This window comes from Sitodiplosis mosellana, unplaced genomic scaffold (assembly GCF_009176505.1).
Source record: "Sitodiplosis mosellana isolate CC-2019 unplaced genomic scaffold, AAFC_SMos_1.0 Smas_scaffold_11, whole genome shotgun sequence".
NCBI classification, from domain to species: Eukaryota; Metazoa; Arthropoda; class Insecta; order Diptera; family Cecidomyiidae; genus Sitodiplosis; species Sitodiplosis mosellana.
This window is the reverse complement of record NW_022595253.1, coordinates 1206878-1233381: the sequence shown is the minus strand read 5'-3', so window position 1 is coordinate 1233381 and position 26504 is coordinate 1206878. Positions and strand designations below refer to the sequence as shown.

The following is a 26504-nucleotide window of genomic DNA, read 5'->3' as shown; positions in this document are numbered from 1 at the left end:
TTGTTGTTGCTGTGGTTTTATTTGTGATTTTGTTTTTCTAGAAGAGATACAAATTACGGCTGAAAGAAAAAAAAATTGTGGAAATTATAGTCAACGTTTGAGTAGTATAAAATAGCAAAATAGAACACACACACACATATATATATATATAAAGAGAGGGAGACAGAGAAAACGTTGAAAGTTTGGGAGGCGAAAAATGGAGATATAAAACGAAAAACAGGTACACATACGAAGGCAATCATTGAGTAACAAATCAAACAACGGGTATAAGTACAATTGCGTCTCAGCGTACTTGCGCGAGATGTGGTCGGTGTACAGTGTACCCATGATAAACTGAAATAAAATGGAAATCAAAAGCACATAATAATAATGGCACAACAGTAGTAGTGGAAAGAAAAAAATAAAATAACATCCGAGTTCTCATCATCGAAGCCACACTCATTATAACAGCAACCATGTGCTTGGCGTTTCATTTAGCCGCATTCACTTGACGTTCACTCCGTTTGTATTCTTTGAAATTCCTTACTATGTTTATTGTATGGCGGTTTGATATAATTATTTCACCAAGTTCCCACACACACAAAATTTTATGTTAATTGTGGGAGATTTTAAGCCGAAAAAAAAAGCGGAAAAGAAATCTTTTTTGTTCAGAGAAGAGCAATCAATCGTACGTTGATGCCTCTGCCATGATAAAGAAGTTACAACGAAAGAAAAAACAGTTTCAGTGGAATAACAGACGCGTCCAATAAGAAAATGCCTCGAAATTCATGCTAAGCCTTCGTTTTGACATATAGGCGATAATCGAAAATTCACTTGAAGCGATTTCATCAACGGGGAAAAAAAAGAAACGAAACAACAAATCAATGTTGATAATGTATCGTAAAAATAAACAATCAACATTTTGAATGATTTAGTGACAAAACATCGACATTGACGCTGTGGATATTGTGCGGAAATCCGATTATTTCGAAAGGAAGCGTACATATAATGGTATTAGAGGGGGGCCGGTTTTTGTATCTTTCTCTTTCTCTCGTTCGCTCATGCTAATGCCATGAATACACGCATAAACGCATCGAATTATTGACTACATAACAACATAAGATTTGAGTCAATTTGTGTGTGTTTTTTCATCTCTCTCCTATAGAAGAATCATCATTGAGAGCAAGAGAGAGCCGAAGTAGAGAATACGCATACCGAAAATCCATTGTGGATTCACATAAGCCCAAAGAACATTAAAATATATTGAAGTTGAGCGAAACAAGCAAAAACACTGACAAAAGTAGCGGCAGTCACACAACATCAACAGCAACAGCAGCAACAACAAAAAATGATCCCATTTCAACGTGAAAACACAACATTTGTCAAAATTCCCACGATTCTCCCACGCCACTCCGTCTTGCTTTTTTCGCTTCGCTCCCAACGTACTTTGTACTATCTGCTATGCCTTCGTCAAATATTCAAACGTCTGCTTGCCGTTGTTGTTGTTGTTGTTGTTGTTGTTGTTGGTACTGCTGCTGCTGCTGCTGCTGCGTTCGGAATTAATACATATCCATGCGATTGCGTTATACACGCTCGCTAGAAAATAGATGATGTTGGTTTTGATCTGGTTTTATTTTTTTGCCTTTTGTTTTCTGTTTTGCTCACATCGAAGAGTCACGGTTTGTGCAATGCTGACGGACGGCCGTATGCGATGTTTAGTTGATACACGAAACATTGCACCGTTCGGAGCATACACATGCAGCCAGCAAGTAACAATAATAGATACATTAAAAGACTCTGTGTCGATGCGAATCATTCCTTTACGCACAGAGCACAGAGCACAGAACGGCACATACGTAGCCGCCACAATCAAAACATGTTGTCGGATCCATATATTTGAGACTCTTGAATATTGCTCATTCACACGAAAACAGCAATAACATAACAAACATGCAGAAGCTACTGCAAGTTAATCAACGCTCTTTATGAATATTCATAAAGTCAGCACAGAATAGATATGATAGATACAGATATAGCGATAGAATGAATGAAGAAGATTGAGCGCATTTTTATTTTTTCTCATCATAGTTTCTTCGCTATTGTTATCATTATGGAGTTTTGTTTTTTTTTTTTCTTCAACGAAACAGCACAAACAAATGCGCATTCATCTCGGTACCGTTTGTTTGTGTGAGAGCAAACGGAAATTCATATCCAGCAGACGAAGGAGACTGAACGCGAGCAATCGTTGTTCCAATGCGGTTTAATTGGATTTGATGAATAAATTTTCAATTGAAAACCACTCCAATTTTCGAAATCCAACACTATGTGATGTGTCTACATATTATGACGTCCAACATCAATTCGAGTGGATATTTATTCAACTTTGGTAAAAACGAAAAATTCTCCTAAAAAATTCACCCGAAAAGAAAATATTCTTACAAGATTTCTTCGTCCAAAAATTTAGTTCCCACAGCACCTTAATTTGTTGACCACTGACCTGTATCGACGTGGTCATTTTTGTATGGTTCAAACAATTCAATTGCGTTCAAGACGTCCATTTAAAATTTAAATTTCTCCAGTCGAAGAAGACAGTCAATTTGCGTCCCTTCGATGCAATCGTTGTAGCTCAACCGTGAGTACCACTCCATTTAAATGGCCAAGGTGAAATGAAAACAAATCGTGTACTCTTCGCTGTGTATTTGTTTGGTGTCGCTAAAGCAATTTCTTATACGATTCATTGTGTATCGTGTAAGAAAATCCATGTCTTCATACATAGTATTCCATTGCCTGCCACACACACGCATTAATAATTAAGAAGACGGAGGAAGAACATGAGAAAGAAATCATAAGAAACAAGTAGACCCTTTAATTCTTTCTCTCTCTCTTTTCGTCTCTCTTTCTCATTCATTATTTCTTTTTAAAATGCGTTGTTTGTCTTATGAGTGTATCATCATCACACAAGGATTGACACAAACAAGCATAAACACCATGATTTAAATGAGAAATAAAAGAAATTTCTGTGTTTTTGCTTAAGATTTGGTTCGTCCGATTTCAATGTGTGTTGAGATTGAGATGGTTGAATACGATAATTGTAATTAACAGTTTGATTGCTCTAGTAATTTATAATTTTTTACGACTTTTTCTAAAGCGTGGGAAAAAATGTAGCCGATCGAGAATTCGTCGTGGTGTTAAGTGGATATTCAACGCAAATCTTTTCTACTCTCTTCGGTTTGATGAAATAGAGAATTTTTGGTCGAAAATTTTGAACATAAATTCTTCTTCCAGGGATTCTTCGATGGATGTGGCGGTGGATGTTGAAGTCATTAATAAAACAACTGAAACAATTATGCGAAAATCTATTTACAATGCGGATCAACTCGCTCTCATAAATAAGTAATCATCAACGCGTTAATTTTTGGTTGTTTTTCACTCCCGAGGCTATTTCAAAAAGGGTGAAATATATGTACAACACTCAACATTTGTCTGCCGTTGTAAGGAAATTTGTGTGACTCTCGTATGTGGAATGGGCTAGATAACGACGAAATGGAGCGAAACGTTTATTTGCAATGTTCTGGCAAGAGTTCTGCTTTTCGACGAGTTTCAAGTGAAAGTGAAAATGATCCACGTTCAAAATGTTTGCAAAACGAGTTAAGCGTAAAATGTTAGCCAAATTTGCCAAAAGTCGTAAATATTCTGCTGTATCTCTTCTTTTAGTTGTTTGTACGCTCCAGAATAACACATAAAACAGAGCAATAAACGATTATGTGCACGGAACGTTCTATTTGCACCACGAAAACGATTGGGTGAGTGAGTGTGCCATACTCGGGGAAAAATTTTCGGTGCTCATTTAATTTATTACTGTTACGTTGGCACTTTTATGTGGGAATTGTTTGAATGAAAACAGGTGTTCAGTATAAAATTGTGTACGCTCTGGGTTTTTTCTCTCGTACTCCCAGTCTCTCTGGCTATGGATACAGTACAGTATATATGAGTGCGTTGTGTGTTGAATCGTCTTTGGCGCGCGCGAGAGAGACGCGTCTAAAGTACTTATCTTTAGCACTATATTTGTATATTCGGTATACATAATCCCTTCGTTGTAATACATTTTTTTTTTGCTTCTTGTTCGCACTTTTATCCTATTTGGTCCGATTCCATGGCAATCTCTTATATTTTTTTTGTTTCGTTTGTTCGTTCATTCGTCGTTTTGCCTTTCCACGTTATTTTCGATGTGTGTATGCGTGCATCGTTTTGTTGAAATGCAATTCATATTTGGCAGTACTAGCTTCAGTTTGCCAGAACAGAGAGATCGAAAACCGTCGCTAGCACACACAAAACGCATACGGAACCGAATTTTACAACAAAAAAAGCCGAGAGAGAAAAAAAAACACACATCAACGACATATTCGAGTGAGGGGTGCCTCTGTTCACATGTACGTTGTAGAATCCGAATGGAAAGACAACAAAAATCAACACACAACAAACGGCCAAACAACAATAGGCATCAACGTTGAAATTGTGCGATCAACATCCACCGTAATGACACCGCATGTGTATCGTGCCAATGCGACCATACGGTTGTCTCTTTCGGCTTTGTTTATAGACTCGTATTCCCGCTCTCACACACGCACCACCACATGCACGGATGTGCGGCAACATACAAACACTCTTACACACACGCAAACAGCAACCGCTCAACATACTCGACGAGGGAATCATTCAAACAAATTCCTTCCAGTCGTAATTCGAACGATGAAGAACGTAGACCGAATCATTTCATTGTTGATGCTGGCGTATCGTTGATAGTAACGCAAACATTACGCCAAATTATTTTCCAATTCGGTTGGTTTTTTGTTCGATCTGTTTTTTTTCCGTTTTCGCCAATAAATTCGCTTCATTTTTATTTCCATCAAAATTTTCGGTTTTGCATTTGGTTTCAACTCAGAGTAGTAAACGCATCAATCGGTTTTTTTTTATCGTCGATACGTCCATATAATTGCGTGTGTGAATGCAGATGTTGTTAAAACTTAATTTTTTTCTCTCTCTCTCTCTCTCTCTCTTCGTCTCGTTCGTTTTGTTTCGTGTGCTGTGTGTTGAATTTATACAAGAGTAAAAAAAAAAGTACCGACCATTCATTGGAAGTTTTGACAGTTCTTTGTAAACCAGAAAGAGAACAAATACCAAAAACATTGTCCGTTGCACACTATTGGAACGAATGTTGTGTGTTCAACGCAAGTAAAAGATAAGCAACAAATAAGTGAGGTTAGAGTAGAATTTATTTGAGTGTTTTGTTGTCAACATAAACACAAGAGAAAAAAAAGACTTGAAAGTAGTTTTTTTTGGATCGAAAAGAGAACGAATTGGACACAAGCAAAAAATAATTAATGGTGAAAATATGTCCAATATGATATCTTCGGTGTGGACGAAGACAACGAAATATGATTTGTGCATCGAATTTGTAACTAGTGTGTAGAAAATAAGCAAACGAAATTCTTTAATTTATTTGCTGTTTGGAGTGTGCATTGAATGAGAGGAAAGAGAGACGCTGCATTTATTTTGAGAGGATATAATTGCAAAAAAGTCGTGCATTGAAACATAATCCAAACAAAACGGAAAAAATGCCACATCAGTATGGTTTGCCGGGTTTTGCACAGTCACCACCGAGTCCACCATCTCAGCACGGTGCGCTGTTGCCACGAATTGGCGGAGGAGCCGTGGTGCCGGGCAGCACTGGCACCGGATCAATGACAAACACAAATTCCAACACAATGTTCCGATTAGAAGAGGACACGAGATTAACACGAGAAGCAATGGAACGATATATGCGCGATCGCAACGACAAAGTCATAGTTATTTTACATGCAAAGGTAATTTTTCGTTTGTGTACTAAATTAAAATTGTAAAATCGCGACTAGGTTTTTTTTTTTCAGTTTTCACTCAATTTTCTTCTTCTCAAAATCAAAGTAGCCCAGAAAAAAAAAATAATTCCAAATTCCAAAAATACATCGACGATGTTTTCGAAGCCAAAAAATATCAGTGTTGATATACCAATTAAACCGTGTAATACACATGGAACCACATTACAATTTTTCAATCCAACAAATTTATCCAGTGTACACAATCACGTACTGCTCATTCACCCAGAATGGCTAAATGGATTTAATGCGGCATTTGAAAAATCATTCGGAATCAATAAAAACATTTGCTGTAATTTCGGTTTAAATTCGATTGGTTTAAATGGTGTTCAATTTGGTTTCGATTATTTTGCCAACAATGAATCGGATTCAATACGAAAATGGCCAATCATTCGTTTCGGATTGAATGCATATGAAAAACTAGCAAAATTGTTCATTTGTTATCAACCAACATCGTCGTTACGTTTGAGATTTGAAAATCAAGCAATCATTCCAAAAAATGTCGGCGGATTCGGTGATTATAAATTATGGTCGATTTCATCAAGTAGTGCTTTGCATGCAGATTGGTTTGGAAAATCATCAAAAGTGTCATTCTCTGCCATCTCATCGAATGAGCAGTCAATTTCGGCGAATTTGTCTTTTTTGGCGAAGGCTTCATCGAAGTTTTTATGGGGAGCCGAATTACACTGTAATCAAAGCCTCAAGCACAAATCAATTAGCTTCGAGCCTTGCTTATCTGCCGCTTATTTAAGTCGAAATGTAAAACTATCTGCATCGATTTGGCCAAACACAGCGAAAATTGATTTGTCATGTTTCAAGCGAATTGGTGACCGTTTTCAATCCGGTTCAATTTTCATCATTGATGTTCCAGCCGAAATAACAACCGGCACCGTGTTCTGCCAATATGCACTTGAAGATTCAGTTATTCGTGCAAAAATCGCATCAAACGGCTTGGTCGGTGCTACTTATGAGATTAAACTTTGGAACTTCAGCATCACAAACAGCATTTTGGCCAACATGTTTACAAAGAAAATAATTTATGGCATGCAAATTGGAATGGAATTCTGAGCGAAATAAAATCAACATTTAAATCGTTTTTTTTTTTCGTCTTCTTACTTTTTTTTTTAAATCAAAATTGTCTGTTTTGAACTGAAAAAAATGCTTGCTTTACCATTTTTTTCCTCTGTAGTATGAATAAATTACTATTTTTGTTTTATTTTGAATTCAAATGTTTTCAGGTGGCTCAAAAATCTTATGGAAATGAGAAGCGTTTTTTCTGCCCGCCACCGTGCATTTATCTATTCGGCAATGGTTGGCGCCATCGGCAAGAGGAGATGATTCGAAATGGTGAAACCGAACAGGGATCTCAGTTATGTGCATTCATTGGGATTGGCAATTCTGATCAGGATATGCAACAGCTTGATTTAAATAATGGCAAACAGTATTGTGCCGCAAAGACTCTTTTCATATCCGATTCCGATAAGCGAAAACATTTTATGCTGTCGGTGAAAATGTTCTATGGCAATGGTCATGACATCGGAATGTTTCATTCGAAACGCATCAAAGTCATATCAAAACCGTCAAAAAAGAAGCAATCGCTGAAAAATGCCGACCTCTGCATAGCAAGCGGAACAAATGTGGCGTTATTCAATCGGCTTCGGTCACAAACGGTGTCCACGCGATATTTGCACGTGGAAAATGGACACTTTCATGCAAGCTCAACGCAATGGGGTGCATTCAAAATTCACTTGCTGGATGACAACGAAAGTGAATCGGAAGAATTCTTGGTAAATTTTCTTTATTTTCAACTCTCTATATTTTTTTAATCATTGAATTTTAATTGAAAATTTGAGGAAAACAAAATGATAAAATAATACGGAATTTGCTTTGAATCCAATAGGTCAAAGATGGTTACGTGCATTATGGTGCAACGGTGAAACTAGTCTGTTCGGTAACGGGTATGGCGTTACCTCGTTTAATCATAAGAAAAGTGGATAAACAAATGGCATTGCTTGAAGCCGACGATCCCGTTTCGCAGCTACACAAATGTGCATTCTACATGAAAGACACCGAACGCATGTACTTGTGCTTGTCGCAGGAGAAAATCATTCAATTCCAAGCGACGCCGTGTCCGAAAGAGCCAAACAAAGAGATGATTAATGACGGTGCTTGCTGGACTATCATTTCCACCGATAAAGCTGAATATCAATTCTATGAGGGAATGGGACCCGTGCGGTAAGCTAACTTTTTCCCACATCAATTCCACTAAATGTTTCATTCAGAAAAACCTCTGGAATAAATGTTTATTTAATGCACCATTTTTGAATTTCATACATGCATGTACGTGTCTTCTGATCGATTGAAAACTTTTGAAATGGGTATAATTGAGCTATTTTACGGAAAATTAAATGGAAAACCTCAAACATTTTCTTCGACTATACTCAAATATTACAATTTTAAAACAAAAAACATGTTCGAAATCGATTCAACTCGATTCGATTCAATTCGTCGTTTAAATCAAAACCACCTCATTCCGTTTGTACTGAAAAAAGCGGCCCGTTCTTTTCTCAAACTCTTTATCTGTTCATTAATTTTCTTTGAAAAATGTTCATCAAAAGAAGAAGAATAACATTGCAACCACATGAAAGTTATTTAATTTGTTCTAACTAGTTTCAAAGCTTCGACAGTTTGCTCGCAATCGACGATTTTTGGCTGACGTGGTTCAAGCTTTGATTCTAATTTTCCACTTACAACCACACTAATACTCGCCGCTAGCGCTCAACGTGCTCAATCAAATGGATCGTCGCTAGCGCTCAACGTGCTCAATCAGATGGATCGATAGCGTAAATACTGCAAATGAAGATATCCTACATTCACATTCAACAGTTTATGTTCCATTTAAATCAATCGATACTAGACACAGCAAGTCTTTAAATATTCAAGAAACATTTGGTGTGATTTCATCTGTGTGCTGAATTGACTGACATGTGAGTATTGTGTTTATAATTTCAGGTCACCGGTGACTCCAGTGCCAATAGTAAACTCATTAAATTTGAACGGTGGTGGCGATGTTGCGATGCTTGAACTAACCGGTGATAATTTCACACCGCATCTACAAGTTTGGTTCGGTGATGTTGAAGCGGAGACAATGTACCGATGTGCCGAGGCTCTGCTTTGCGTTGTGCCGGATATTCAAGAGTTCCGTGGTGAATGGCTCTGGGTAAGTTGGTATATGATGAAAAATGATGATTATTTTTCCTTAAATTTAAATAATACGATCGTTTTTAAACTAAAATGCGAACTAAATAAACTGAAACTAAATTATAAACTCCCGTTAAGTCAAATAAGCATACCACATTACAATCGATTCATTGAAATCAATTCCCAAGTTTTAATTAAAACGCAGAAAAAAAAGATGATATTTTCAACCGATTTATGGAAAAAGCATGCAAACATGCGATATTTCTTTCTTGATTTGATTCCACTGAGAAAAAAAAAGAAGAACGAGCATTTGTTTTATACCGTAATAAAATGGAAACACTAATCAAAACCTCAACCATTAATTATTCATTCATTTATTCGTAACGAGCGAGTATATTCGAGCCATTGTTTTAAAATGTACGTTGAGTTTTTTTTTTACAGCTATTCGACTATATATATCTATCTGACAATTGCGTGCGCTCGAAAATGTTTCCTTTAATTATACAATCATTTGTGTAATCTAGTTAAAAATGAACAGAATTCAATTTTGAATCTGTTTCTTCTCTATCTCCTTTGATTTTTTACTTGGAATCAATTAATTTTAACGATTTGCTGCAATTAGAATCGGCTATTAATAGGGGGTTCTTGAATGATTTTACTGAAGAAATCAATAATTTTCAAATTTTTCATTCTTTTTCTTTTTTATTCTTTATTTCCAATGCCATTTTCCGTTCGGTGTCGATGAAAAAAAAAATAAAATAGGTGCGTCAGCCAAAGCAAGTGCCAATTTCGCTAGTTAGAAACGACGGAATAATTTATGCAACCGGATTAACATTTACGTACACCCCGGAGCCAGGACCACGTCCAAATTGTCCACCTGCGAGTGATGTGATGCGTGGTGGACGCCACAACTCAGGCAACAGTAACACCAACAACAATAACAATACGACTAGCAATTCGAGCGTTACTCAAAATGCGCTGCCATCTATATCGAATGTAGCATGGAATTCGCATTCCGGCCTATCATAGACTCCTGAGCTTTAGACACATATTGATTTGTTCTTAACGAATCAATTCGTTTATTATATTTTTTGTGGGTCAGCCACAAGAGATTCTTTCCTTTTTTGTGGCTGACCTTCCATCGAATATATATATGCTAAAAAGCAAGCATCAAATTTGTTGAATGTAATTTTGTAAAAAATAAGTAGGTATGCGCTATGATCACCTATTTTTTTTTAAAAAATCAACTTTTATTCACCACTCGCGTATTTTTGTTACAAGACACACAGACACATATAGATGCAACAAATCAATTATTCTATTGAAATACTAAGAATTTAAATTTTGTATTATAGAAAATATCATTTTTTTGGATATTGATTAAGAAATTTTGCAAATTGTGAGAGAACCGATTCATTCTTTCTATACTATCTTATGTATGATTTTCGTCGTATGTAATAATTCAATCATTAGATTTTATAATTTTATTTACTCGTATTTAAAATCTCAAAACGTCTCAAAGCAAAAAAAAAAAAACAAAAGCAACATTTCAAGGAACATCTAATAGCTTAACGAACAAATTTGTATCTCATTTCTTCTAATATTTTCAATTAATTTTCTCGCATAAATTTTCGTCACAAACGTCATTGAATGTAATTTACACCCAGAGAATAGACAGAGAATTCCTCAACAACAACAAAAATGAAACTTTAAATTTTGATTTACACACATTTACTGAGACTCAAGATTCATGTATCGAACAACAACAACAAATAAGCAGAACAATTACGTTTTTTTCCCTCTTACACTTATTATTTGTCTGTATTTCATTTTGCGTCGCGATCAACTCCATCGTCTGATAGATAAGCTAAACGAATTGTTTTATGTTCGCTGTCCGTGGTGCATCATTGAAAATATTTCAAACGTTTTTTTTTTCTTGTGTGTTATCTTGTAAAACGGATGTTGTGATCGCTATCGGTTTACCTCGAATCAGTTTATTAATAAATTCTTGATATATATGCAATGCACTGAAGACAGGCAGCAAACACATGAATGCAACATCTCTCTTGATGATTTTCAAGAACTATAAAATACATGATTGTGACTTCACCGCTAAAAATAGACTCAATGATATAATCAAACAAATGCAAAATTATGAATATGAATCCATAGCAAATGGCAGCAAAATTTATTTTGTTCAATTTGAAATAGTGAGAAAAGAAAAACAGGAGAAACTAAACGAATTGCCAAATTTATTGACAAAGACGATAGCGAATGAGAGTGAGAGAGAATGAAAATTAATCATTTTTTTATACCGAATATGAACTATATATATATCGTAGGAAAATGATTCGATTTTAGAGTAATAAGCATATCAAAACACTCATTCCTGACTGTAAAATGATCAAAAAGACGGAAAGAAAAATATTCATTTTTTAAGAAAAATAAAAATACATAAGTTTTTAAATCAAACCAACCAGAAATTGTAGTTTCAACATTTTGAATTTATTTGCAAGAGATAAAGGTGGCCGCCTCCTTCTCTATTTTCAGATAATTTGGAGGTTGTTCCAAAATATTCATGTGAATACCAAAATCAACTCGTTCACATCGAGTAAAGTTGACTTTAATAGCTGGCTTGGCACGGTGCTCACCAAACCGTGGAGAGAATCAACCAATCAGCGTCAGCGATTCAAAAGAAAATCACCATCTTACCGCTCTTTCCGCACAAAATATAGATTGTTATTGCATTGTTTTTTTTTTGTCATTGTCTCCACATTCGTTGTTTGCGACGGCAACGGCGGTGGTGGCAGTAGCGGAGCCAACAGAATAAATATTAAGAGCACCACTAACGCCTTAATGCCGTGCTGCCGATACAGATGAATAAAACAATGCGATTCAACAAAACAATGGAATAAGTAGATTTGGCGCATACCTTCTGTATAGTGAACGAATTATAATTTGAACTGGATTTATAAGTTGTGGGAACTCCGTGAAGATGAATAAACCAACTAAGCCACACTATTTTACTCTTATTTAGCTATCACCACAGAGCGGTGAGCTAACTGTAGCGTTTTTATTTTGTTGTCAGAAGAAACAAAACAAATGAACAAGAATTTCCGGAACTTTCATAATTAATGCGATGCGAAGCGATGCCGTTGTCAGTTTACTTTTATAGCGAACTTCATACATATTGTTTAAAGTGCTTTAATTTCTCTGCTTCGGCTTACATCAAAGTTGCATCCCATTTTAATATTATCCCAATCAAATATTCATATTTTCAATGCAATTCCGAAACAAACTTCTTTCGCATTACCTTGATTTGAAATTTGCATTGTTTTTCACTTTGGAATTTTGGAAAAACGTTCATCAGAAGTGAGCTTGAGCAAAATGAGCTGTGTTGACAATAGTTATATCAAAAAGAATTCAAGCATCTTGGGAGAAAAAAAATCAACAGTTCAATATTTTTGAATCAATAATTCAAATTCCTTAATTTGTCGAATAAAACATTTGGTGAGAATTCCCGTGATTTTATTTAGTATAAAAGTCAGCCCCGAAACATACTCTGCTTTTCTTTAGTTATAACAGTTATTAATTTGAGATTTATTCAATTTTATTTTCAAAACGGTTAAATTGGGATCCAATCGAAGAGTTTAGAATAGATTGGATTTGATAATAATACCGTTTTCTCACATTAAAAATTTATTCCATAAATATACCCAACTTTATTTCACCCACCAACAGTCATTTAAAAAGTTTTCCACATAGCTATGCTACAGTTGTACGAATCAAACTATTATTAACGCAAATTTTCTGAAAAGTTGAAAATTTTCTTTAATTTTTATGGAATATTTCTCTGCAGGAATAAAAAAATTTCTCAAAGTATATGGACTCATACACTGTACGGTATTGGTAAAATTTTCAATCAAACGATGTCAAGAATAAATGTCCAAAAAAATTACTGGTCATTAAAAGTCGTATATTGTTTGGAAAATCCAACGTATTGCGTTTATAAGTGTTGTAGTATAACACTAGCCCATCCATCGTCTATTGTTTACCTACTGCGTCACTGGTACTGCTACGCTTTCGTGATCACTGTCAAAAAAAAAAATAGCACGCAGTTACAACAACAATAAAAAGTATAAACATTGGCTTTGTTTTGAATACAAACAATTTGTACTTTATTCAATATACAATTTTAAATTCCGAACAGAAAATACATTCATTTTAGTTGATACGTTAAAAGATGGGGAAAAAATCACACATTTTGTAGATTTAAATGAAAATTCGAGTAGAAAAAATATCAAATAAAAATGCAAAAATAATAATATATGTTGAACATAACCTCACTTTTACAATATGTATTCGACTGTTTTTGTCTATTTGCTTGATGGCAATTGCGCATTCGTGCGTTCACTCTAGGAAATGTTATGCTGTTCTTTATTCTCGTGAATCTAACGTGAATACAATGGGCAAATGTTTGACAAATAGTAATGGATGCTGCACAAATTCACATTCAATATAAACATGTTGTCATTCAAGGTTTGTTTATTTTTTTTTTTCTGTCATAGACTGGCAAATGTTGCCTATGTCCTAATTCTTATGACCTACTTTTTGAGCTTGGTTTGATTTACAGCGGAAAAAAAATGTTGAAAGAAACAAAATTATTCAAATTAAAATTTGTGCGTAATATTAAATGCGCAATGAATATACAAAAATTATTGAGATTGACATGATGAGAGCGAAAAAAAAAATGATTATCGATTTTTTAAAAAATCTCTATAAATAATTATTTGGTAGCCCTAATTCGTAAACTAGGGCTTTTTTATTTGATTTTTTGTTGTTGTTGTTGTTTGTATGATGTTTCACGAAACGATGAATGGAATTTAGATTTATTTGGCTTTAGCTGCCTTCTTAGCGGCGGTGACTGGTTTTTTAGCTGCAGCCTTCTTCGGTTTTGGTGCCTTTGGCTTCTTCGCTGCTGGTTTGCGCGCCTTCTTGATGCCTCCAGCTTTCTTGGCAACGGATGATTTGGCTTTGGCCGATTTCTTGGCAGCAGGCTTCTTAGCACTCGGTTTCTTCACAGCAGCCATCTCGATTTACGTTTTTAACTCGCTTTCTAACTCGCACTGGTTACAAATTTTCGAAAAAAAAAACACTTTGTTTACACAAATACTTCGAACAACATAGCAAGCAGCTGTTCATGGTACCTAAAATCGGAACGTTCCTTTCGGAACACACCGTCGACAAAATAATTGACTTTAAGCGTCTACTGTACGAAACTTGGTTTGATAATTCATATTTGAATGCAAATTTAATTTGGTAAATGTTAAAAAATTTCATCGTTTTTGGTTTTAAAATTTTGCAAATAACCAAATTTCTCAGACTCATTCGAATTTTTAAAAAATTCAATCTTTTACCAAGGTAAAATGCATTGAATTGCTCAAAAATTTGAGATTTCTTTGAAAATATTCTTTTGCAAATCAAATTAAATTATGAAAATTGAAAAAATTGCCAATAAATTGGGTCATAACATCAAGAGTAATTATTCATTTCAATTTTTCAAACGGGTTCCATGCGGAAAATTCAAGTTGCATCTATGTAAATTGCATTCGAATGCGTACGTAGAGCACACTGTATTTGTCGCGTATTAGGAAAAATGCACTACATTTCATTGGGCCGTTCACTTAATTTCAACAAGCTTTTTGCCATTCTTTTTTGCGTTTCAATCGAGCATTGGAAACATAGACATCATTTTGCATTTTTATCATTGATTTCCATGTGATTGATGCCATTTTTTCTTGCAAAGAAAATCAAATAGGAAAGGAATGATTTTTGCAGTGTTGCCGCGTTTGTTCACTGCTTTTGAAGTGGTAATGACCTCAATGCAATTACGTCAAATGCAATCATTATGTAATGCATTCAATAGAATTCTTAAAGTTTGATTTCATTCTCATGGACATTTTCAGAAAGGATATTCGATTTAGACTATTTGCGAATAGCTTTTTCTCAAACCAATTCTGGAATACATTTCTGGTTGGAATGTCGCCTCGGGATATTTTTGTTGTTTGTGAACAAATTAATTCGTATTTTATCCAACGAAAATGCTTTAAGAAATTAAAATAATAATTCAATTGGAATTTTGCTATTGAAATTATTTACCATCAACAAGATTAAAATGAAGTTCCAAATTGGACAAAGAATCTGATCATATTCATAAAATCTCTTTGTCCCGCAATACTTATCTTTATTTACGAATTCAATCGACAAATAGCGATTGTTTTCAATAAGTTACATGACTTTTCAGTTCATTTTCAATATGTTTCAACGGAAGATTTTGCCACAAAAATGCAAATCATTTGACAAAGCAAATATTCTTTGTACGTGCGTTTGTCCTGTTTCATAATCTTTGTAGTTGCGTAGAACAACGATTTGTTACCTATGTTTAATGTTATGCGCAAAACCCCATTCATTCAACACTCCGGAAAAATCCATGATCTCAGCACTTTGGAATCAATGATGCATGAATTAGAAAAATATAAAGAAAATAGCATTTAATTTGAATATCATTCATTTTTTGAAGAATTTTCGAGTCAATCAACGGTTTATCTACAATGCAGCTCCAACGAATTTTTGTCTTCGGTACATTCAATCCGAATAATGTTCTGTATCCAATTTTGTGCTATACTTGCATTATATACACTCTTCTTTGTTTTGTTGATGGCTTGTGTGTTGGGCATTTTGTTTACGTTCCCAAGTTGCACGTTGTTTCGACAGAGGGCGTGCTCGTATCTAGGTCACTCGTCACAAAGAGAAAGAGCAACAAGGAAATTGTTCGAAAATTTAAAGAATCTTATCTCTAGGCCAAATTAATAACTAGGCGGAACACGCTTTATAGTCAGTTATATGCGTTGATTCGGTCTATTTCGATTAGCGATGAATGCAATCGCATGTTTGGAATTCGATTTGGCAATTGTAATTACTTTCTTTGGGCGTGATGCTTTTTCGTGTGATTGGCTTTTGCAACAGCGACATCTCTTGAAATTTTGTTGAAATAATTCAGATTTTAACAATAACTAAAGAAAAAAAACACTTCACATGATGTGAAAAAGGAATCGAATACGATTTGTCGCAAAAAAAATATATTTTCATTCATCTCGTGAGAATCAAACGAAAAATTTATTAGAGATATGTCATGGTATAAATCGGAGGATCAATAAATTGACACATTTTCAATGCAACTTCTTGAAAAATCATAATTTACCAATTGCACATAGGCAATGGGAATTTTCCACAGCTGAGCATAAATGCGCATTATATTCGAACTCCAGGCCATTGATCAGATGAGCGAAGAATACAAAAAAAAAATATTACGCAATTTTTGTGTTCTTAACGTTTATAAACGGTTTACAAAGATATATTTTGATTTGTAACTTAGAATGAAGAAAGCAAAGTTTGTAATGCGTTTCATTGTTTTTTAGTTTCTTTCTTTTTTCTTCTCTTCTTTCCTTTTATAAAAATTGGTTTTATTGTGAAAAGTTACTTTTTTTTACTTTTTTTTTTTGAAAATTATGAACTTTCATTTGATGCTCATCAATTTTGCTTTAAAGAAAATAAACATGCAATATTTAATTTCAAACAAATGTCGGAACGTTCCCAAACGAGCCTACTTGCAGTTGAACTTTTTTTCTATGCTGATAACATGAACGGTTGTCCTAATCACTTCCATTAACGCGTTATGATAGATGAAAACAAAATTGTGTGGTTTATTTGAAAAACGAATAGAAAAAGTTGAAAAAATGCTCCATTTAAATTAATTGCAGCCTGTCGAAAATGTAGAACGAGTAAAACGTATTAATTGCAATTTGAATGTGATTGAGGTTGATTGAGGTCATTTCTACATAGTTATATGCGAACAATGAACGCCGTCCTATGATACTGAAATATTTATAATTTTATTAAAATTCAAAGGATCTGAATATATTCGACTGGAATAATTGAATAACAACTTAGAATACCAATCACAAAATTCCCATTGAGGAACAGAGTATAAAGAAACGCATAAACATTCTTTGTAAATATAAGAACTACCAACAGAGAAATGATACGATTTAAACAACTACGCCACAAATACAGTGTGCTTTACGTGTGTATTCAAATGCATTTTCCAGACATTTTTGCCGATAGTCTGGGTAAAAATTCGGTTTCATCTGAAAGTTTAATATTTTATCTTTGCAATGAATTCAAAATCAATCAAATATTTATCCATAAAAAAATGGAAATTTCATTTCAAAAAAATTATTTTCATGAAAATGTTGCGATTTTCGTCAATTCAATGAGTTTATTTGGTGTTTATGCAAACGGCAATGCGGAAAAGAAATCAAAATGCAAAAATTGGTCCTTTTCTCAAATTTGAGACGGAAACCGAGCAAATAATCGTTAATTTTCGGTCATGAATTTCATTTAGAAAGTTGATTGAAAAAATTATGTTTCATGTAGCTCAAGCTGAAAGTTATCGGTTTTCATCACAATGCATTCCGAAAGGAACGGTCCTTGTTGATGTACCAACGACAACTGCTAGGCGAATTACTTGAAAATCAAAAACAAAGTTTTTTTTTTCAAAGCATTTACGAAAGTTTAGTGAGGAAGAAAATCGAAATGGTCGAAACAGCATCAGTTCAAGTTGCCGCTGCACCAGCTCCGGCAAAGGTAAAGGCACCAAAAGCGAAGAGACCCGCATCAAAACCAACGCATCCACCAACCGCCACTTTGGTTACCGGTGCCATCAAAGCGTTGAAAGAACGTAGTGGATCATCGTTGCAGGCTATCAAGAAGTACATCGCCCAAAACGATAAGGTTGATGCCGATAAATTGTCACCATTTATCAAGAAGTACTTGAAGAAGGCAACGGCAAGCGGTAATTTGGTTCAAACCAAAGGAAAAGGCGCCAGCGGTTCGTTCAAATTGTCGGCTGCATCTTTGAAACCAAAGGTTGAAAAGAAGAAGAAGAAGCCTGTGGCGAAGAAAGCAGCTGGAGTCAAGAAAGCTGCTGGAGCGAAGAAAGTGGCCAAACCAAAAGCCAAGAAGACAGATAAGCCCAAGAAGAAGTTGGCTCCAAAGCAAAAATCGCTTAAACCATCAAAAGCGAAGCCAAAAGCACCCAAACCGAAGAAAGCGCAGGCCAAAAAACCAGTCACGGCCGCTAAAAAACCAGCACCAAAACCAGCAGCAAAGTAAATTCATCAGTTCATAAAAATAATTCTCATCCGATAATGGAAATACCAAAAAAAAGCCCTAATTTCAAATTAGGGCACCAAACGATAATTTATGAAGAATTTTTAAAAAAAATCACATTTTTTTTTTAATTTATTGATTTTCGTAAATTCTTTATAATAAAATATTTATTGGTCCTAAAAAGGACCGTTTTTTGTGTTGTTGTTTTTTTTTTTTATTCCAATTGCAAAAACTTTGTGGTGTTGGCTGGATTGGACGTGCTTAACCACCGAAACCGTAGAGTGTGCGACCTTGACGTTTCAATGCATACACAACATCCATAGCGGTGACAGTCTTTCGTTTTGCGTGCTCCGTGTAGGTGACAGCATCACGGATAACGTTTTCCAAGAAAACTTTTAGCACACCACGCGTCTCCTCGTAAATCAGCCCAGAAATACGCTTCACACCACCACGACGTGCCAAACGACGAATGGCCGGCTTGGTAATACCTTGGATGTTATCACGCAATACTTTACGATGACGTTTAGCGCCACCTTTTCCTAAACCTTTTCCCCCCTTTCCACGTCCAGTCATTTTTTCGCTAGTTGATTATGCTCCGTTTCACAGTGACAGCAGAAACAGTACTGATTCATAGCCGCAAATGTGCGCTCTATTTATACGTTTCGGTTGTGTAGCGCTCCCCACCACTTATTTCGCGACGCGTCACCTATTCCCCTTCAAGCGACGCTTGGCTGTGAAAATCAATGTTTATCAATAATTTAAACGATTTCTGAAGAGAAATTCAGATTTAATTCAAAATAAACGTCATTTTGATTAAATTGAACAATATTTTTACCTTGTTGTTTGCTTATTTTTCAAGAATATCGGCAAAAATGTGTGTAACAAACAATTCCCCTTCGATAAAAATTACGCATTTACACACAAATTGAAGAAAATCTAAAATTTTATGCAATTTTACGTGTTTAAATGAAATGCATTCGAAAAATGATTAAAAATTCAAACTAATCCCATTGCATTTGCTTGCAAAATGCAAATTTTTTATTGAATAAAACATAAAAATTGCAATTTTCACTTCGATGAATTGACAGATGCCATTCTCACGATATGTTCCGCAAGGATCTGTCTTATTTGATATACCAAATGAACACCAACACATATGCAATTCGTGTTATTTTCACCATTGTGTGAAAAATAGAATGTAAATGCCATAATCAAGTCGAACTGTGACTGCTTTATGAAGCAATTAGATCAATTACCTACCTATTATCTCTCACACATATGCCAACGCATTTCTCATTGTATTTCACACGAAAACGTGTTCAAAGCCTATATTCATGCAAATGAAATGATTAAGTTCCAATTGAAGGAATTCGGAATTCTTTATTTAAAACAACAGCTAACGTGTATATACAATGAAACATTGAGATAAATCATTTGGTTTGTACTTTGGTACGATAATAATTGATAATTGATGAATATATTAGTGTTCAAGGTGACGATTCACCGATTATTTTAATCTCTAGGTTCTGGATAATACTGTTTGATCAATTTGCTGAACTCGCTAGCAAGTTCCGGTGAACTAGCGGCTAGAACACGTCTCGACATCAAGTCCAATGGACCACCGGCTGGATCTATGACCACCCCACCTGCTTCGCGAACGATCAAATCACCTGCGGCAATGTCCCATGCATGGATGCCAAATTCGAAATTAACATCGGCACCACCGACCGCAACATAAGCCATGTTAAGCGCTGCCGATCCCAGTGCTCGGACTCTGTTGATGTTTCCAAGAGAGAAAAGAAACGTGATTGAATGAAGCAATTTGAGTTAGAAAGTGATTTAAAAGCAAATGAAATTAATACAAATTGAATTTATCAAATTCAAGAAATTCTACCCTAGCTTACCCGTGCGAAGTTTGTAAGATTTTCCGGAAATTCTCAAGCATGATATCCAATTTCTTTTCATCGCGACTGGTTCCAAACTCAGCCACCACCAACGCTTGTGACACTTCTTTCTTGTCCGACACATGCATTTGTTTGCCATTATAAAAGGCACCTTGTCCGCGTCGCGCAGTGAACAGTTGCTTCAGCACTGGATTGTAGATTATTGCAATCTCAGCTTGCTTCTTGACCAATAATGCGATTGAAATGCATGAATGCGGAAAACTGTGAACAAAATTCATCGTTCCATCAACTGGGTCAATGATCCATGTCGGGGCATCGGTCAATTCACATTTTGCACCTTCGCTTGTTGCTTCTTCACCAATAAAACTGTAAAACATGACAAAAAACACAACAACAAAAATTGCGATGAAAAACACACACACACACACACACACGCACAAAAACATTGCCAGAAAAGTTTGTTATTATTCAGCATTCTTACCGATGGTGTGGAAATTCGGCAGTTAAAGTATCGATAAGCAATTTTTCCACTTCCTGGTCAGTTTCGGTGACAAGGTCAATGTCACTCAACTTTTGTTGCACTTTTTTGCTCTTCCAAAATCGGCTTGCGATCAACTAGAATGTGAGAGTAAATATAGTTTTACGTTTAGTCATTAATTTAATTAAAACTGGTAATGAATAAAACAGCAATTCTAATTTACATCGCCGGCTTTTCGAACAACAGCTGACACAACATCGAAACATTTGTCCAAATTTTCCTCTGCTTCTGAACCCATTGTTGAATTGAAATTGGTTGAGATTGCTTGCGTTTGATTGTAATTCACCGAATGTCCTCTGCGGCAGATAGATAACCAGTACGATAGTGAATGATACTAATGTGAGTTAATGGAAATTTATCAAAATTTGTATTGATATGGTGAAAAAAAAATTCCACTGATAAATAGGCAGCAGTGCGATTGCGTCGTATTACAATCAATGTCAATCTGTCAAAACGAGTTTCTAGCGCTTTCGAATGCCAACATTGATTGAAATATGTTCGTCCAGTGATCAAGAGATGGCGCTGATTTTCGATTCTTCGAAGACGGAATATTTCAAAGGTAAATGAATTTTAATTAACCAAGGTCATGGTTGTTTACATTTAACTATTGTAATAAAAAAAATGTACAACATTTTCGACAACTTTTGAATCTTCTTAACCTTTTTTTAAACACCAGTTTTGTTATTCGAAAACTAGCTCAGCAAAGCGATCAAAAAAAAAAAAAATCACGAAAGATTGTCATCATTTATTCTATTTTTTTGTAGTATCTCATTCTCACTTCCCTATTTTTAACGCGATGTTGATAAAGTAGTTTGTGTGTGTGTGTGTGTGTGCGCGCGACACGGTTTCATGTGCATTATGCATGTTTGTTTTCGTGAGTTGTTTGGGCCTGTTTTTTTATGCTGCTTGTGTTTTTTCCTTCATATTGTTACATATACAAACACTTCTTCGTTGCTCCGACGTTCAGTTCGTCATCAAGAAGACACAGCAGCAAAAGATGTGCGGCTAAGAGGACAAACACATCATGCTATCGCATACACACGGAAAATGGGAACAAAGGGAGCGACACATGCGACGACGACGACGACGACGACGGCACGACAACTAACAAAATTGCGAACGGATGAGCAAATTTCGTGAGTGGAACGATATAGAAATTATGCTTTTTTCCAACATAAACACCAACACCAACAACAAAAAAGCTGCAAAGATAAGATCTCGTCTATATTAATGAGTCCTTAATTTTTGTACAATGTGTACGCTCTTTTGTGAGTTGGTTTTTGTGTGGATGCATTATGTTTCGTTTTATCTCGGGCGCGCATCATTTTTTGTGATGTACTTGTTTTATTCTCGTGTCTTTTTTCTAACTTTCTTCCTTCTTTTGTAACATTTTTAATTTTGCCTCATCATTTTTTTTTCTCGTATAGTTGTTTTATTGAGTATCTTTTTTGATGGGACATTCTACAATTTTACCGTTTCGTGGGCTCTTTTTCTTCAAAGTACGTATTTTATATTGCGTTTGACGTCTAAATCACTTTCTGCTTTGTACAAATGACTTTTTTTGTTTTTGAGCTCTTCGTCTGTTAGTGAGAGAGCGAATGTTTGTGTGTGAATTTTTCCTTTGTGTTTTTTTTTGTTGTTGCTTTTTGGTCTTGTCGCACACACACACGCACACACATCTGAACGGTTATGTTGCTTTCACAACTTTGTAGGATGGAATCGCTTGCATATGCCACATCTTCCCAAGAGAAACGGTCAATATGTTTATACGCTGTCTATCCGCCGAAAATACACTACAATATATATTCACGCTTATTGGACGCCGAATTCAATATATATTCTAGTGTATTTTCGGCGTATTCTTCAGCGTGAAACATATTGAAACATATTTAGGCGCCCTCTGATGGCCATGAATGCATTCATTGATTCAATATGTTTCACGCTGAAGAATACACCGAATATACACTAGAATATATATATTCAATTCGGCGTCCAATAAGCGTGAATATATATTGTAGTGTATTTTTGGCGGATAGACAGCGTATAAACAAATTGGCCGTTTCTCTTGGGTTAGAGCAGCATGCGTTCGCGAGCTGTTTTGCTGAAAACATCATGAATGATGTGACATCTGTGCTAAAGCTATTAGCATGTCTTTATTGTGTTGCGCCCGGAGTCCGAGTCAAAAAATGAAGGAAAATAAAGTACAAAGCGAGAAAAGCCGTTGCTTTTTGCACGTATTACAAATACGATTCTACTGAATGATTGCTACATCCTGCTTTTCTCACACAACGTTTACACTGAGTTCAATTTTGCAAGAATGAAACGATTAACTTGATTTCTTTTGCCGTACTTTTGGACCAGAGTCACCTTCAATTTTATCGAAATTTGATTCACATGCGAAGTTAAACCCATAACGTTTGTATAGAAAAATAAAAAGCATAATAAAGAATGTTCACGTGTTGTTTTGTGACCCAGTTTTTCCGTAGCTCATCCTTTTCGCATAAATGCCTCGACCACATTGCAACCACTGCGTGGAATAAATACTTCATAGCCTTGTTGATTTCATTCTTTTGAAAGATTTTCTCATGTTCTTAAACTGTGGGATTTTCATCGTAAAGACGTATCATAGTGATTATTTTCTCGCCATGTCTTCCCTCGCATTCATGCTGTGACATTCTCTCTTGGCGTTCGCTTTTTTCCTCGGTGCTTTCTTTGTTTACACTGACGTAAATACAAACATAAAATAATTACAGCATCATGATAGCGACAGTGTGTTGTTTACTTCAGGTAGTTTCTCCTTGAAGTTTGCACAAGATTTTCTTGAAACGCGTGGATACTGTGGAAGTAGTTGAGTATCAAATCTTTTGTGTGGGCCCCATTCATTTGTTTAGCTGGAGTAAAGTCACACCTTTCGCCGTTGAAGACTTAATCCTTTGCTTTTTTCAAAAATCATTTTAATAAGGGGAAGCAATGAAATGTTTCATTATTATTCACGTTGTATGACTCAAGTACCTATCAATTGAATCTTAAATGAAACATTTTGATTAGCAAAGATATTTAAAATAGCACACACACGCACTTGGTGGTGAAACAAAAAAGAAATCATATAATACAAAACCTGTTTCCACAAAAAAAAAAAGATCATATCATGCGGGGGATTTTTTCAGTCCGAATTTCTATGAATATTAATCGCATTCAAATGGGTGGATAATGAATTAAAAGTGTTCAAAACACACTTGCAGCAAAGATGATGCAGAGTAGAATATGCAACAGACCAAATATAATGAATTTTTACCCGAGATTTACCACCGCAACTAACGAATTCAGAAAGTTTTTTCAAAGGCTTGGCTACACTTTTTGTTGATGAAAAAGATTATGATTCAATTAACGAATTTCTTCTGCCATTTTCTTTCAGAGAAAATTTCAAGAGTGAGATTTACGTAACAAATAAGATTTCTTACTTTTCTATTGTTTTAAATTTGTAACTAAAATTTCTCTCTGTAAAATCGCAAGAAAAGTATTCATCTGCGAATGTTAAAAAAAACGAAGTAATTTATACATATGGCAAACAAAGCGGTGGCGTAGATAGAGTCAACTATTGTCTCATTAGAAATAACAAAACAAAGTGATAATATGATAAAATTGATGAATTAAGTTGTAACTGCCACTTTTTTGTTCTTTTTACCATTGTAAAGTGTTCTAATTGTGAGCATTTAGCTTATTGGACGGTTGATTTGATGAAGAAAAAAAAAAACGTTCGCAGAACGGAATTAATGATCAAAAAAGGATTGTGTTTGACTCCAGCAAACTATGATTGTGAGCGAAGAATTATGAATGAATGACGTCAAAAAAGATCTAAAAGAAACGACAAAAACACGAACGACGATAAGGTGCAACAAAAATCATAGGGAAGTCCTCATCATCTTGCCATTGGGAAGTGAAGTCAATGTGAATGCCAGTTGTTCAGAACATTATTCAACGAATGTTATCGCGAATAAAATAAAGTTAGACATACAAGTGTCTAGCAAAATTTCTAAACGTTGGAATCATGTCGTAAATTTTACATAGCAATGATACGTTCATACGTTCATTGACACCAAAAGAAAACTTCATTTAAAAAACGATGGACAATAAATTTTGATAACTATCGTTGTTCCCCTTCTTTTTTCCAACTTCGTTCATTTTTATCGTCAACTGTCTTGTTTGTTCATTAAACTTTATATTTTTGACATTTTACTTCCGTAATTTGGTGCGTTTTTTCGATTTTATTCTGCCTGTCGTACTAGATGAACGGAGAAAACTTTGTCGATTTTTTTAACGTTTTTTTTTTCATTTGTTCAACATTCAGTGCCTTGTGGAAGTTAAATATGGTTAGGAAACTTGTCAGTTTCACAGGACGATGGTTTTTGTGTGTGTATGTATGTGTGTGTGCATTGGCCTAATGTCGTTGGATGCATTCTTGCCTTTTGAATGTGACAAATATTCCACATCGATTATAAGAACTTTGACCAGAATGTTTTGTCGTGTGCTCGTCCTTCTTTCCGGTGGCTTCAACAAACTTCAATGTGATGTAACTTTCGCTCATGCTGATAACTACGTTTTGCCTTATAAATGCGATATTCGTTCAACAGCGCTCAGAAAACTCTGTGCACATGAAAGAAGAAGAAACTTATTGTCGGCTAGTCGGCTGCCAAAAGACGACTAAGAATATGGCTTGCATCTTTGCACTGCAACACGCATTTTACTCAATGTCATCGTCATGATTTGAAAACTTTATCGTTCGGCCAATGCTGTGCTAAAAGAAAATATTGATTTTCAAGCCATTTATTTTTCGGGGCCGAGGCGTATTTTGCCATTTGATTAATGTCACACTCCATTACACCCCATCACTTCTTTGCATCCGAAGCGGAACATTTATTTGATTTCAGTAAAAGTTATCGACGAAAACTTGGACCAGTGCAAAAAGTTGTATTTATCAAAAAAAAATTCAATTTCATTTTGAGTGCACGACGCAACAAAATTACGCAAAATTTATTCAAATAAACACAAACTGGTCAATGCATACACAGTAAATAAAGGCCAAAGTGCTTGACGGTATGTTTTTCAATTGGATAGATAACAGAGTGCCAGTTGCTCATCAGAATGGAACAATGTCGCAAAATTCACCGGAAATATCAACCCGAAAAGCCAATGCACACAAGACAAGACATAACAAAATTGCCAGTGTGAACATTATGTAACGAATCACGTTGAGAGTTTATTTTATATACAGCACCTCAAATAAGTATATATGCACCAAAGAGTGGAGGAAAGTCAAAGCCAAACATTTGCACACGAATGAAAATTATGAATGAACTAGTTCAATATTCGAAATAATTTTTATTTTAAACTTAAACAAACAGCTATACAAATTGAATTAATAATCAACGCATCAACAAGCCACACACAGAGAAGCGCAAACAAGACGCCGCTTCGAATAAACACAAATGTGCTGAACAGCAGAAAGAAAGACTTGATTTCAACGGTGACCGTAAAAACAAAGACGAAACTTGTTGATTATATATCGCGTCGACTATTTTAAGCACACACATATGACGTCACAGCGATACTGATATTACCTTCTGCTTTTTTTCTTCTTCTTCATTTAACATATTTTTTGTATAATACTTAGTTGCAAATACAGCGATTTGCTAGTCGGTTTTTTTTTTCAGTTATTGTTGTTGTTGAAAACGTATACCA

The 26504-nt window shown here is 35.2% G+C and overlaps 4 protein-coding genes across 5 annotated transcripts; 2 read left to right on the top strand and 2 right to left on the bottom strand.

The window, feature by feature from the left end:
- The first annotated feature begins 4664 nt into the window (after window positions 1–4664).
- Window positions 4665–11568, top strand: LOC129567428 (suppressor of hairless protein). Of its 2 annotated transcripts, XM_055444294.1 has the most exons (6): window positions 4703–4818; window positions 5085–5843; window positions 7130–7678; window positions 7792–8126; window positions 8904–9111; window positions 9855–11568. In XM_055444294.1, the coding sequence occupies exons 2-6, from the start codon at window positions 5595–5597 to the stop codon at window positions 10119–10121; spliced, it is 1608 nt and encodes a 535-aa protein (XP_055300269.1). In that variant the 5' UTR covers window positions 4703–4818; window positions 5085–5594; the 3' UTR covers window positions 10122–11568. The 2 variants fall into 2 exon arrangements, with proteins under 2 accessions (XP_055300268.1, XP_055300269.1); XM_055444293.1 differs by having other exon boundaries at window positions 4665–5843.
- Window positions 11569–17696: 6128 nt separating this feature from the next.
- Window positions 17697–18409, top strand: LOC129567425 (histone H1-like). Its single transcript, XM_055444291.1, has one exon. It carries the CDS (start codon window positions 17748–17750, stop codon window positions 18324–18326), a length of 579 nt encoding a protein of 192 aa, XP_055300266.1. The 5' UTR covers window positions 17697–17747; the 3' UTR covers window positions 18327–18409.
- An 81-nt stretch (window positions 18410–18490) lies between these two features.
- On the bottom strand, window positions 18491–18961 carry LOC129567426 (histone H4). Its single transcript, XM_055444292.1, has one exon. It carries the CDS (start codon window positions 18894–18896, stop codon window positions 18585–18587), a length of 312 nt encoding a protein of 103 aa, XP_055300267.1. The 5' UTR covers window positions 18897–18961; the 3' UTR covers window positions 18491–18584.
- Window positions 18962–19683: 722 nt separating this feature from the next.
- Window positions 19684–21210, bottom strand: LOC129567424 (inositol monophosphatase 2). The gene is made up of 4 exons (XM_055444290.1): window positions 20929–21210; window positions 20709–20842; window positions 20228–20593; window positions 19684–20097 (listed from the first exon to the last, which is right to left on the bottom strand). The coding sequence occupies exons 1-4, from the start codon at window positions 21001–21003 to the stop codon at window positions 19836–19838; spliced, it is 837 nt and encodes a 278-aa protein (XP_055300265.1). The 5' UTR covers window positions 21004–21210; the 3' UTR covers window positions 19684–19835.
- Between the last annotated feature and the right edge of the window lie 5294 nt (window positions 21211–26504).

Bases quoted from the DNA above. Each gene is read 5' to 3' on its own strand.
- LOC129567428 (XM_055444293.1), top strand. From the start codon at position 5,595: ATGCCACATCAGTATGGTTTGCCGGGTTTTGCACAGTCACCACCGAGT. The intron at 5,844-7,129 runs GTAATTTTTCGT...AAATGTTTTCAG, and splicing joins TAGTTATTTTACATGCAAAG to GTGGCTCAAAAATCTTATGG. The intron at 9,112-9,854 runs GTAAGTTGGTAT...AAAATAAAATAG, and splicing joins TCCGTGGTGAATGGCTCTGG to GTGCGTCAGCCAAAGCAAGT.
- LOC129567425 (XM_055444291.1), top strand. From the start codon at position 17,748: ATGGTCGAAACAGCATCAGTTCAAGTTGCCGCTGCACCAGCTCCGGCA.
- LOC129567426 (XM_055444292.1), bottom strand. From the start codon at position 18,896: ATGACTGGACGTGGAAAGGGGGGAAAAGGTTTAGGAAAAGGTGGCGCT.
- LOC129567424 (XM_055444290.1), bottom strand. From the start codon at position 21,003: ATGGGTTCAGAAGCAGAGGAAAATTTGGACAAATGTTTCGATGTTGTG. The intron at 20,843-20,928 runs GTAAATTAGAAT...CTCACATTCTAG, and splicing joins TTGTTCGAAAAGCCGGCGAT to TTGATCGCAAGCCGATTTTG. The intron at 20,098-20,227 runs GTAAGCTAGGGT...AAACATCAACAG, and splicing joins ATCTTACAAACTTCGCACGG to AGTCCGAGCACTGGGATCGG.